Raw genomic sequence first — 14064 nt, 5'->3', positions numbered from 1 at the left:
CCAGTCAAGATTAAAGATCTCAACCTCTGAAAACCACTGGCCACCGGAGCTAAACCCAATGGCAGAATGGTGACTTTTCTTTGAGCGCTTTTCTTCATGAAAATTCAGTGCCCCTAAAGCGCTCTCCGATTCATTGAAGTCCACAACTTATGCTAGTTATCAATTCAATATATTTAAATAACGTGAAGTACATTAGGTTCCACGAATAAGACAGAGAGTGGTTAAGGTTTCTAACCTTAAAGATTAAAAAGTTTACAGATTTAAAATCAGCACATTAGTATTGAATAATAATCAGTAAATAAATGGTCAGGTACATATACATTTCAAATCAAATAAAGTCATCTGTACAAGAGAGCAAAGTTAATATAAAATTGTCTCAAATGAACAGTTGAGTAATTCAGCTCTCCCTTGAAGGGAACCCATCCTAGTCTGCTGCAAGGAGCCTTGAAGTGGAGGGAACAAGTCTTCAGTGTGTCTGATTGTTCTACTCTGCACAAGCTTAGATCTCGCGGTTCTAGCAGTCGCTACACCTTGGCTCCATACAGACCGCTGCAGTCAGGTGAAGGCGCACAGAGACAGCCTGAGCTCGTTACTTCTCAGGATCTTTCACAATGAAGCTTCTCTAAACGTCCTTCAAACTTAGTTACCCACAACACAACAAGATACATTGGACAGCCCGTACTCTGCAGGTGCGCGTTAAGATAAATTCAGATATTCTATGGTTACCACATAAAGGAAAACAATGCATATGAGTACAAAAGCAATCCTTTGTAAATGTAGAGTCGGCGTCTCTTACATATACAGACGTGAAATCAAACAAGATGGCACCTAGACGTCAGACATTTTAAAATGCAGGCCTACATTAGCTACGATACATCTAAACATGAATAACACACAGTTAGAAGCATGTGCATGTACGCATGTTAATGTCGATATTTATGCAAAACTGAAAAAATAACTCCTGCAGCCATATTAGGCATATCTGGGACATCGGCCTATTTCCGCCCTTCCTTGTCCCTTCTTCCAAGAAGGAAGAGATATTGCGTCATCAGTGCACGCTTTAGAAGGTAACTAAAGACTGGGGGCATGCTCCTGGACGCCTCTTTTCTTGTTTTGAGATCGCCTGGTTGGTCTTTCAATGAGAGCAAGAATTTGAATGAATGAACATTTTTATTATGTATGTAACTGATAGCTATTGTCACTCAGGGGAAGTGGACATATATTCTGAGAACACCTCTGAAAGTTAAATGTACCCTGGTGCAGGCATGTGCATTGGACTGAAATGTCAGCTATTAAGGCAGTTTGATTAATTGTTGTACATATTCGGCATTTATCGTCACAAGTTGTGGAGCTTTTATAGAAAGTGCCTTTAGGGTTTAACATTGCAGGTTCCCCCCCTTTCTACTTTCGCAAGGCATCTGAAACCTTGGTTGTGCAATTTATATTTATGATCTTTTTATAATAAAATCCCAGAGGCCAGTTACCAGTCGGCTGTAGTGGTATAAAAGGACAGAATACCGCTCCAACCAATTCTAGGTGGCTGGGATCCCATACATAATGTTAGAGGGGGTGGCAACCCAGGCCAGATTTTAGGGGGAGGGAAAGGACCAAAAGAAAAAAAATATTTCACATACTGGTCCAAGTCTGGGGGCAGATGCATAAACTGGCCCATCTGACCTCAACCAACACCACATGGTGGACCACAGAATGCTCCTTCCCAGGCTGCCTAGAGCCTGGCCTGACCCTGAGACCCTCTCAAGCCCCACTCCTATCCACACCACAACCCGCAATGGCCCTTCTGCTCTCAGTTACCACCCGCGTAGAGTAGGTGGCAAATGGTAAGAGATTAGTCCCCGGAATCTGTGATATTATGCAAAAAGCACCCAGTAATCCCAGGTCTCCATGATTATTCTGCATTCTGGGGAATCAAATTTCTAATGGTCCGGTGCAGACTTGAAGGTAATCCTGGCACAGCTGCACTGTAAAACTCTTAGGGGCATATTTAAGAGCCCCTACCGCCATTCTAACACCACATTAGCATACTTTCTTGACGCTAATGTGGTGTTAGAAGGCCAAAAATACCACGCCATATTTACAAAATGGCACAGTGCATACATTGCACCACTTTGTAACCCTTTGCACCAGGCATAATGTATGCAAATGGCACGTTCCCCAATTAAAGGGGGGGGGGCAAAAAATGGTGCAAAGAAATCTAAAAGATTTCTTTGCGTTATTTTTTTCGGCACTTTTAACGTCTGCTCAGAGCAGGCGTTAAACGGAGGCCTCTATTGGTTACAGTGGGCCTCTTGGGGCTTGGCAGGATTAGTGTCAAAATTTGATGCTAATCCTGCAAAGCGCCCGACTAGCGTCAAAAATTCTGATGGTAGCTCCCTAACTACCTCCAGGGTGCGCCATATTTTAAATACGGCGCACACATGGTGGCGTTAGGGGGGTGCTGAAGGGCGCAAGAAAAGTGGTGCTGCACTGTGTTTGTTACTGAACACGGAGTACCATGAAGCCCTCACATTAGTGGGTTTATTAGTAATCAATAAAATACCATGTAAATTAGTGACTTTAACATCGGTGTCCGTGGGCGATCGACGTGTTGGGTCAGCGATGCCAATTGTTAACATGACTCGAATTTAGAGGGAACAATGAGCCAGCGATAAACCCGGCTGTGCAGCAGGTATCCAAGGAAGCCTGTTTCCACGATTACATATTGACCAAGTGTTAAAAGGAAGTGTTTGTAATATATAGGATTGCATATTGCATTCTTTAAGATCTCATTTTATTTCTGTACAAATGTTAACAGGCAGTATTAATAACGTGAAGATGAAATGTTGCCTTTAATAGAGAGTCTGTTCCTAGAATGGAAAACTCATAAATTAAGCAGAAGAATCTGTAAACAGTGGAATAAAAGTATTTAGAAAAAGCACATTCATTCCACACAAGAGCTTATTTCTCACTATAAAGTTATCACTGTTCTGCTATATTCCAGGATCTGCCAAAATGGCCTTCAAAGCAGGCGTAGGACAGGGTTACAACTAAAGCATCACATAGGGACATCTGTCAAGAGACACTATGGAGACCTCTCAAGATGGTCATCAGCATCTACGAACATCTGCATCACACACAAACATCTGTACCACCGAGGTATATTTGCAGTATGACACAGTAGGGGCACTTGAGTATCACCCTACAGCGACTGTCATGTGACACATGCAAGCCCCATGAGTAGATTCGCCAAAATTATAAGGCTGTAGACACACAGGAGCAGCAGTCCTTAATTTGTCAATTAAATAAGTGCAAAGTCCAAAGACACATGCAAGCCCTATGATCAGAATTGTCAATGACTCTGGAGACAGATTTGCTGCAGAAGTAGAACCGTCAAAGTCAGAAGTTCTGAGCCTCAGAAGTGGAACCATCAGTATCACGAGTCTGTGGACACACTGGAGCCGATATCATAAGTTGACAGACATACCAGAGCCCCACTGGCTCATATAACATGTGCTAGTACATGGAACCAGGGACTAAAGAAACCAGTAGTCTATTGACTTTGCCCTCGTGACACCTACTTACAAGTGTGATAAGAGAAACTTCTTCCTCTCCAGTGTGCCTTTTTTGTTCCAGGGATGACAGCCTGTCTTGCTTCCTTAGACCGCAGGGTGCGTGTAGGTATATACCATTTGAAAATCTTCTAAAAAAAGAGAAGAGAGGGCCGATCTTGTGCAGGGCCTGATGGGCCCAGCACAGGGCTTTGAACTTAGGCCCATATTTATACTTTAGTGGCACATTTGCGCTGCTTTTTGACGCAAACATGGCGCAAACTTACAAAATACAATTGAATTTTGTAGGTATGCGCCGCTTTTGTGTCAAAAAATGACGCAAATGCAGCGCTAAAAAAAGTATAAATATGGGCCTTAGTGCGCTCCATGATTGGTAGCCAATGAAGATCCGTGATGGTTTGGGAGGTGGAGCAGAATTCCGGGAGCTTTATCAGCACAGGGGCTGCAGCGTTTTGAAGGGTCTGGAGTTTGTTTTGTAGGCGACTTTGGGAACCTACAACTAAGGCAGTGCAATAGTCTAATTTTGACATTACCAAAGCAATTATAACTGTCTTCCGCAACTCCAATGGGAGAAAGGGAAGACTTTAATGATTTTTAGAGTAAGAAAACCGGCAGATGTTACCTGCTTAAGGTGGTCCGCGAATGCCAACTTGGTATCAAAAATTACCCCTAAGTTGTTTGCTTTTTGGACCGCAAGTGGGAGTAACACAAGATTGGGGGTCCACCAGGAGGTGTTCCAAAAAGAGGTGTCACTACGAAAGAGCAATACTGCAGTCTTTTCAGACTTCAGTTTCAAACAATTCTTCTGGAAGTGATGTTGCCCATGTAGATATTGAATCATTTGGCTACTATTTCTGGTCTTGAAGAGAATGACACTGATATCTGGGTGTCGTCAGCATAGGGTAATACTGAAAAGCCACTTTATCAGATAAGTTTGTTCAGAGGGGTAATATATGCATTAAAAAGAGTGGGACTCAGGGAGGATCCCTGAAGGACCCCGCAAGGAAGTGTAAAAAGATCTGGAGTAAAGTCTTCAAGAGTGATCCCCTGTTCTCTATTTGACAAGACAGAGCTATGCCAATGCTTTCAAGACGGTTAACCAAAAGAGTGTGGTCAACCATATCAAATGCAGCCGAACGATCAAGCAGGATCAAGGCTGCCTTATCCCCACTGACAACAGTGGCTCTAATTAATCTAATGTATGGCATAATCTAATATTTGGCAATTATCTAATGCATGGCGTATATCCAATATAGGACATATTTCTGGGTGCCACCAGGTGTGTTCATGGCCACTATGAGCCAGGCTGGTACAAATGGCATATTTCTGGGTGCCACCAGGTGTGTTCATGGCCACTATGATCCAGGCTGGTACATATGACATTATCTTGGATGCCACCAGGTGTTTCCATGGCCACTATGGGCCAGGCTCGTAGTTATGGCATTTTCCTGGGTGCCATTGTTCTCGCTTAGCTCGCCACAATCTCTTGTGAATACTTTTACCCAGAGATCACCAAACAACCACCTGACTGCGAAAATACAATTTTCACCATAAGAGATTACCTTAAAACATAGCAAACAGGTAAGAGGAGATCTGAAAGCAAAGGCAATTTTTATCCAACCAAAGAGACTGTTTGCTATGAGGAGGTTTATTTCCCAGGTCAACATTATGATGCCACCTGACTAACTCTGCTCTTTTCACAATGGACTTGAAAGATCTGAGGTTAGGTCAACTAGAACCATTTGTCAGCAGAGGGAAAGACAAGACCAAACAAAGAGCTAAGAATACTGCACCATCTCGCAGTTGCATAGGTTATGTTATGGGGATTTGCAACCAGTCTATACCATGGTCAGGATGTGTCCTATTGACTTGTTTCTTCTGTAACTTTCCATCTGGTTCCCGAGATAGCTGGAACCAGACTCATCTTGTGAGAATGAAGTGTAAATGATCTGTCCTCTCTCGGATGAGTGCCTGTGTCCTACTCATTGTTTTGTAGGTCTGAAAATGTGATGTTTAAGAGTTAGAACCAGTGCATTTTTTCAATTCCTTAGGCCTATTCTTGGTTGATAAACATGCCCGCTGCTGAGTGTATATAAAGATCTGTATATGAGTGTGTGCATGTTTTGGGCATACCAAATACTGTCAGTATCACAATAGTCACAGAAATGCCATATCTGCGCCAAGTTGGATTGTTCGGGGGTTCAAACTAATGTTTTCTGTTGGATATTAATGTGTTGGGTGGGATGTTGACACTCCATACAGTGCATTAAATACAAACTGGTAATCTGGCACCGCTAGGATTCAGATTCATCCTTTAAACCCATTGGCTACAGAGCTACTCCTCAAGTTACAGAGAACTTGTAGGATTTCATCTTCACTCTTCTGCAACAGTAGGGCAGATCTTACAGGCTCCTACAAAAGGAGCGGAGCCATCTCTTATTGTATAGGGATATTGCAGAATCATACCGGAGACTCCAAAATCATACAAAAATCTTCCCAAATTTTGCAGCCAATTAGATAAAGAGTCTTAACTGGGGTCACTCTAACAGGATTAGACTGAAAGTCTGATTTGGAAGTCGGAGTAGGGCATACTCTGTCACAAAAATGACAGATCTTGTCCATCGTGTTACGATCCCCGTAGGAAAGAAAGGGATTGTAATATGGCGGATGGGATATCCTTCACGTTTGTGACGCAGTATTCCCCTTCGCCAACTTCTAAATCAGACCTTGTTTGTCCTACCAGAGCCTCATTGGTGTTCTGCCATAAAACAAGACCAGTTCCACAACAGTGACGTGATTGTTTATTATCGGGGTGAGCTTGAATTTATTGGAAGTAAATGATGTAATCCCTGCGACCTTAGTGTGGTAGCTACTAGCTTGGCAGTCCGGCACATGGAGCATTTCTGGTGCTTCGCCTGCTTGTAGCTGTTGGTGAAAAAGAATGCAAATTTGCATCGGACCAGTGATTAGGTGCCTGCAGGGACTGTGAAGATGCATTACAAACTTCATGCATTTCAGAAAATGACACAAAGACTCCCCTTTAAAATAAGAAAAACGTAGTTTAATAAAAATATATACATATTTTATTTACATAAACAAATGAAAAAAAACATCAGTGGATTCAAAATGAAGACAATACTCTATTTTCGCCTGTGAGAAATAAAAAGGGGGTGGTAAACCTTACCCCAGCTTAATTAATAGGTTTGCGTTATATTTCAACCAATGTCTATTCAAAGTGTGGACTAGTTACACTAGCTCTTCAAAGGAAAACCATCTAGTTAAACTAGCTTCTCCAAAAACTCCTGACTATACAAATTTCCTTCCCAAGACAATAGAGTGAATAAACTGTCTCCTCAAAAATAGTGGACTTTAGAAATCATATCTCCATTGATTCTTTATATAAACTACTGCTTCAGATGCTCTTTGCGTTTTCAAGGCACATGCTTGACTAGCCTAGTCGAGCTAGCGCCTTAGAAAGGATTACTCTGTTTAATAGTAAAAAAGATTAGGTAAAGTTCTGTAGGCTCTCTTTTCAGGTCTGAGGTCTTGACACCTTCTTCATCAACTATACCACGTGGAGCAGGAAAGGGCAGCTCATTACAAAGCTCACATTCCTACTTTAAGTAGAAAACCTTTTTTTTTAAATGGTTGCTTCTTTTTTTAAAAGAAAGCGAGCATGCACTTGTGCCTCTTTTCTGTCCTGAGTCTTCCAAATCCGACAGAATATGGCAGATGATAATCCAAAGTGTTTGTGCACTTCTTCCATTACACTGATTTTTAGAATGTCAGTGGTGGTGCCCGAGCAATGGGCAGATGGAGTCAGGTTGGGCATCGCTGTACGATCCTTAGCCAGTGGGCACATGCTTCTGAATGTTATTACCAAACAACATTGATCCATACAGCCGCGTCCCCAGTCTCTGTAGCTCTAAAAAAAAAGGTTGATAATAAGGATTTTCATGCATTGTGGATTTTGGAAATTTGGAGATATACTTGAGAAGATGTTGGGTTGAAGGTTGAGTGGATTTTAGATGTTTCCTACCTATTAGTCCTTCTTTTGTGTTGATATGGTAGGAGGTTTTATAAATATTAAGTAAATTATGAAAGTCATTTTGTATATATAATAAAGGATGGATTCTTAATGTTTTCTGTATCTATGCTGCAGTTTTTGTGATTCATTATTATTTTTGGATTAGATAGAGATGAAGTTAATTTTCTCTGGATGGATCAATGCTGTTTGGTAATATGATTAACCCAGATCCTTCGAGTTCTTTATTGGGTTACCTTGTGTAGTTTGTAATACATGCTTCTGAATGTGGCCGATTAGCATGCATTGGCCCTAAATTGTGTCAGTTGCATCCTTGTTTGAGTTACAGAAATCTAGGCTGGTGAGCAGCACGAGGATCGCAGTGGTGCACCAGAGTTACTCTGTGCCACACTACATCTGCTCTACCTTGGAGGGGAACAGCCCAACAAAAAAATGCTCCTTTCTTTTCATAAGAGTTGTGGGACCCTACACCTTCTACTTTGCTCTTGCTCAGAACATAGCGGCATGTCCTTACATGTGTACATTTGGTTAGTGCCTTGTTTCTGGAGGAATGACGATCAAGACCTACCCAGATAATTTGATTTTCAGGCGCCATGTTTCTTCAGACAGTACTGCACATATAGCACCTTGTCCTTATTGCAAGGGAACAAAAGTTACCAAGCTTGAATTAATTATAGTCTGTGCGCACAACATATACCGATGACCGCAAGTGGGCATCTATAGATTGTCTCAGGCCCATTATTAAACCAGATTACCCTAAGGCCAAAATATTCTGTTTCTGGCTCACTTTAATGCCAAGATTTAACACTGGAATGCAAAGTCACAAAAATACAAATGCAAGGAAAAGAACTGAATATCTCTTGCACCCAGATGACTGGTTATTTTTTCTCCCATACAAAAAGGGATCAATCATAAGAGTTTCAGTGCACTCCAAAAATATTTATAAAAGAAAATTTTGCAATGTACACATACCTAGATTGTGTTAATATAAAAAACGCCTCTAAATAAAATTAAATGTTCAGCAATCGAATATTGGTGTTACAGATAGTGTGAACATTCTGCAGTTGGAAATATATTCTATGCAAGTTGTTAGAACACAAGCCACCCATGTGTAATTTTTTTTCTTTCCTCTTATAAGTCGATCTTTCTCCAAGGGAGTTGTCTGTTATGAGAAGACATAATGTGTCAGGATACGAACACGTTTTTGTCACCAGCAATTGAAATAAACAGGTCATTTAGAGAAATCAGAAATGCAAAAATAATTCAGGTGTATTTGGAACCCTCATGACAAGTCTGTTCATGTTACAGGCACAGCATATTATCATAGCAGCCTTAGATTTGACTGTACAGTATTTTACCATTAAACACTCAAAAGTGGTTCCCAAACACTGTTTGCTCTCCATCACCCGTTCTTTACACCTCTGTTTGGTAAAAAAAATAAAAAACAGCAAGTCCTAATAAGATTGTTACCCACTCAACTTTCCATACACTCATTCATAATCTTAAAGGTATGCCCTCACATTGTGAGATTATCCCCTTCCTACTTCTTCCTGCTCAGAGGTCTTATATTAAAAATATAGCCCCTCTTACTGTGGATTTAATCACTTCCCACTTTTCCCCAAACATTAAGTAGCCCTGGCACTGTGGATTCCCTGCTGTCCTCATCCCGCTCAAGGACCACGCCCTAGGTTTGTGCTTGGCTCCTCCTTCCCAGCTGCCGGATAATACCTGAGCCCATCCCCAGTGCTCTCCCGGTTCAAAGTACATTTTGAATTCTCTCTCCAAGTCATGCAAAGCTGCTAAGGCTCAAGGGGCAGTAGAAACATTCCATAAAGTCAGGGGAGACCTCGTCATCGTTTGAGAGGCCAATCCAGATAGGAGTATTAAGCTCAAAGAATGAAATGACAGGCGGGAAATGGTGCATATATTAAGTCTCTCCCGTGATCATAAAAATAATACTTAATTATAATAATTTGGGCATTTATAATAATCTAAAGCATTTAAGAACGGTTTAAATAACAATATTTGCCCCCTCCCCCAGTATAAATGTCACGCAGTGCATCTCCCACAAAATAAAGACTGAGTTGACCTTCTAGGGATTTTAAGCCGCTCTCTTCTGCTTAGACTTCTGACAAGAGCGGTGTCTTGGACTCACTTCTATTAGAATAGTAAATAGCGCCTGTACGTGCCTTTTACCTTGTCTGACCCGTTCCGGTAGCAACAAATGGCTCTTAATGGCCACATGTTGGTAGCGCTGACTTATAGACAAACCACATCTTTCCATAGCTTGCCAGCAGCGCCCCTATGGATGACTTTCAGCCAACCGAGCAGCTCAGCACTACTCAACTAGGAGGCCCAGACCCGCTGTTTTGCCACTCTGGCCTTTTTCCCGGTTGGCTGTCATCACCCAACAATGCCAGCAAGACCCTATTTTAATTGTGTCCTCCCTCGGTTGGGCTGATTTGAACATTTTTGCCAGGGATGATTTTGGTTTCCATTCCTGCTCTGTTAACAAGACCAAATGGAGTCATCAAACCCAAGAGGAATCCTGGTGACTGCAGAGAGCAGGAGGCCCTTAGGAAAGTTCTTAGTCCCATAAGCCATATCTGTTTCTAGACAACTGACAAGCAAGACATCCCACCCAACCCAGTCAGGAACATAGTTTTGTGGAATTGCTATATAAGCCAGTTTTCAAGGACAAGTCACCTTTTTCTTCAATATGTGCCTACAAAGAGTCAATAGCCACTCAGTCCGCTTTGGAGACGTGCACAAGGGGGAAAGCAGTGCTCAGTCCCACCCCCCCAAATATCAAACAATCAGATAGAAAACAACACACAAGGCCCTGTCGGATTCTCCTCTCCTTCGAAAACTGTAGTCGACAGCAGTCGTAGATAGCACTTCTCTAGGCCGGCCCACCCTTCGGCTGACCCCCACCGGCCAAAAATGTGTCTTTTCACAGTCTTTGTCTTTCACGCAGGGGGATTCGGGGTGATACCAGGAAATGCGGTAAGTGAAGTAAGAAAAATAAAGATTGAAATAGAATCTTGTTGTTTTCTTTAAGTGTTCAAAGTGCTAAAAATTGTTGCAAGAAACCAGAGGACTTAATTTCATTGCTGCTGCCTACATTGCAGCTACATCAGAATTACTGTCCGTGGAGGTGGCAGCGGGCATGCGCGCTCACGGGTCGGTAGCGTTGATGATGGTCTTGTCGGGGGGCGCCCAACCCCGGTACCAGCTGCAGTAGCCCTCTTTCTGCTTGATGCAAGCGTAGTGCTTGGACTGGTAGCCGGGGTAGCCAAAGTGGGACAGCATGTCGGTCCAGAGGCACTCGTTCTTGGAGGTTATGAAGCAGGGCAAGTAATAGCACGGCTTAATCTGGAACGAAAGAAACAAGGAATTTTCCCGCTATTTATTTGCATTTTTGCGAATGGTCATTACCAAGCAGACAGAAGCATGACGAATGGCAACATCGAAAATAAATCTGTTGCAAAAATTCAGCAGATAACCTACATTTCTCCCTCTTGCTTTCACACCAAACACCACCAAAGCACCCCAGATTCTTAAAACAATTAAATTCGGATTTAAACAACTTCCCAATATACAATAAAGTTGAATATTATTATTCAAGATATCCAAATATCAACTCCAACAGCCTGTCCTATGGAGTGTGGCTAAGAAATGGTTTAAAACATATAAAATGAACTTGACTATTAAGAGAAGCTTGGAAATTCCATCTGTCCTTGCACCGTACACAATGAGCTGTGCAGACTTTCATCCGTGTAGCCTCAACACATGACCTTTGACCTTGCAGGTGTTCTCAACTAATGGAATTTTGCAGTAGTGAATGGAATCTGTAAAGTGATGGGCATGGGGTTTGGAAACTGCCTCAACTCCATTATGGTTCCCAGTGTTCGTGCCCTTCCTTGCGGTCAGTCAATCTTTGATCCTTCAGTGGTGGACCACCCGCCTTGGGCTTGGCCCCTCTTACTAGAAAGACCACAAACATGTTCGGCTGTTTCTTCTGCAACAGCACCTCAGTTAGCTCTTAAATCTTTGCGGGCAAACAATTGACTGTAAACTTTGTCAGACATTTCTGAACCTAGGATCTCATTTTGCAAAAGATAGGCTCAGTCAATGTTCAACATTTGCAGGGGTAGATTCAGGGGGGTGTTTGGAGTGCTACACCCCCCTAATAAATGTATTTTGGGATAAATAGTTGGGTGCAGGCGCTTTTAGTCGAGTATGATGCGGTGTCTGTCGGATTTCACAGGAATGTTTACACAGACAGACAAAAACGCACCCATACACTCTCCCGCTCAATGTTTGGAAAGGTTTAAAAAGTGTTATTTCTCAAAATGATATGCTTTCTCTCACTTGGTCTCGTTACCCATCCGCACTCCTCTTCCCCGTAAAACCCCTCTCATCCCCCGCTTGTCGTATAATGTATTTTAAGATTAGGTGCCAGCTTGATTGTTGAGAAATCTGAATCTCACGCCCCCCCGATCCCCTGAACATTTGACTAGCTGGCAGATACCTGGGACCTAGGGCCATATGTACGAACACTTTTTTCCATAGACACAGAATGGGGAAAAACCTTTGTTACATCTGGCCCCTGGTGTCTTTCAAAATTTAGTCACGCCATTTGGCACCTTTTCTGCCAGGTACACCAATCACGCCGAGAGGTCAGCGCATCTTGATAAATTAACGGGGCAGTTGCACCATGCACTCAAGCCACCGGCTGCTGAGGTCTTACCCATCTAGAACCAAGTGAGCCTCCATTTTCCTAACCAGGAGAAACAAGGGACCCTGGGAACTCACTTGCGAAGCTCTGTTTGAGCCATGTTTGATGTTGCTGAGGTGTAGGGGATCATCATTAAATTAAATTAAATTATCATTAAACATTCAAGAAAGCACTTTTGGGCTTGCAAGAGGTATAGAACGCAACAAGTGCTAATACAATACAGTACTCATATTGTGCAGTATAATAGTGATGTTGAATGTTTGTCAACTAACAAATGGTGCAGTGGTGGGGTGATGTCCTAGAGTTCAATACTAGGCATCACTGGCAACACCCTGACAGGCAGTGAGGGTTGTTGGGGTGGTGGTTGTTTGGGGGTTTGCACAAAGGAGCGCCTATTCCATAGCAGAGCTCTGCTGGACGGAGGAAGACTTCGGTATGAGCAGCACGGTCTGCTAGGACATGAGGGCGGCTGCTTGCCCAGGGGCTTTGGGACCAGCGCCTGGAATTCCATGTATAGGGAACACTCGGCTGCCGCCGAGAATGCGGATGGGTTGGGGGGGTCAGACAAAAGATGCTTGTCTTCTGCCCAGAACCACCATTGTTCCCATGCAATCTGAGCTGAAAGGATGTGAGCGAAGCCCTTAAATGCTGGCACTGCTCTCAGAGGTCTTCGCCAGGCATGCCCACAGCAGTTCAGGCCAGGACTCTCTCAGCTCCAGCCGCACGTTGTCTCTGCAGGATGGAGGCTCTTCCATTCTTCGGTGAGGTCATGTAGTTTGTTTGGGTTTCTTGTTCAGTTCTTGATAGCTATCTTAGCTCTGCCTCGGAGTCTTTGTTAGACCATGTCAGCTGCAGGTCTGAGTGTTATCTGAATCTGGGACGTCCTGCTATTGGTGCTTGGGACCCATGTTTGTTGAGTATGTGCAGTGCCGGGGAGCCTTATTTCACTGGTTCTCCTGTTTACATCAGTTGTTGTTTCTTTAAATGCCCTCCATCGCCTCTCTGCCTGGGGGGTCTACAGATAACCGGGTAGTGGGGCAGGATTCAGCAGGAGAGGCCTGTAGGAGGGTTGAATCCTTGTGTGATAACAGAAGCAGAAGAGGAACGGGGAAGGTTCGTAATCTTGTACAACATGAGGATGGAAAGTACATGCTGAATGGTGAGGCTGCTGTAGATTCTCGAGTGCTGACGGTGCAAGGGCAGCTCTAGAGAAGCAGGAGTGAGCAAACAGAGTCTCCAAGGGGCTGTCAGTCTAGGAGAGAGCAGCAGGACTGAGCCACAAACCTGTGGCTGTATGTCAGACTATTGCACATAGGACATCAAATATTAAAACCTAAATTAATTCACATAAATATTATCCAAGTGGGTACAGATTTTCAATTATTAACTCCAATGGGGGGATGCTTTTGTAAGTGATATTTAGGATGCAATATTTATGTTAGACGATAGTCTGGTACCACGCCAATCCCACCGGGTGATGCAAGTGTATCTCCTGATAAGGAGCACGATAATCACCCTACCCCTCACTACGTATGAGGCTCTGCTAGTTCTTGAGTTCATCCCACCTCTACCTGGGGCGGTACCATCTATGCGCATTCCCGAATGATTCATTCTCAATTCAGCGGTTGTCGCTGCACAAGTCTATTCCAAGAGGTTACCTGCAGGCCTTGCAGTGTTGGCTGAAAGACTGCTTGTGGCTGTGCCCAGCTGAG

At 43.2% G+C, this 14064-nt stretch overlaps 2 protein-coding genes across 2 annotated transcripts in view; one reads left to right on the top strand and one right to left on the bottom strand.

The window, feature by feature from the left end:
• Positions 1 to 14064, top strand: part of SYN3 (synapsin III) — a 941464-nt gene that overhangs the window by 538174 nt on the left and 389226 nt on the right. The window lies entirely within an intron of this gene.
• Positions 8859 to 14064, bottom strand: part of TIMP3 (TIMP metallopeptidase inhibitor 3) — a 53290-nt gene continuing 48084 nt past the window's right edge. Inside the window, exon 5 of the mRNA XM_069227931.1 lies at positions 8859 to 10986. Within this exon, the coding sequence (XP_069084032.1) occupies positions 10789 to 10986 (198 nt within the window). The 3' untranslated portion in view covers positions 8859 to 10788. The remainder of the gene's footprint in view (positions 10987 to 14064) is intronic.

This window comes from Pleurodeles waltl, chromosome 4_1 (genome assembly GCF_031143425.1).
Source record: "Pleurodeles waltl isolate 20211129_DDA chromosome 4_1, aPleWal1.hap1.20221129, whole genome shotgun sequence".
In the NCBI taxonomy this organism is placed as follows: domain Eukaryota; kingdom Metazoa; phylum Chordata; class Amphibia; order Caudata; family Salamandridae; genus Pleurodeles; species Pleurodeles waltl.
The sequence above is the reverse complement of the archived record's forward strand: the minus strand, read 5'-3'. Positions and strand labels throughout refer to the sequence as shown.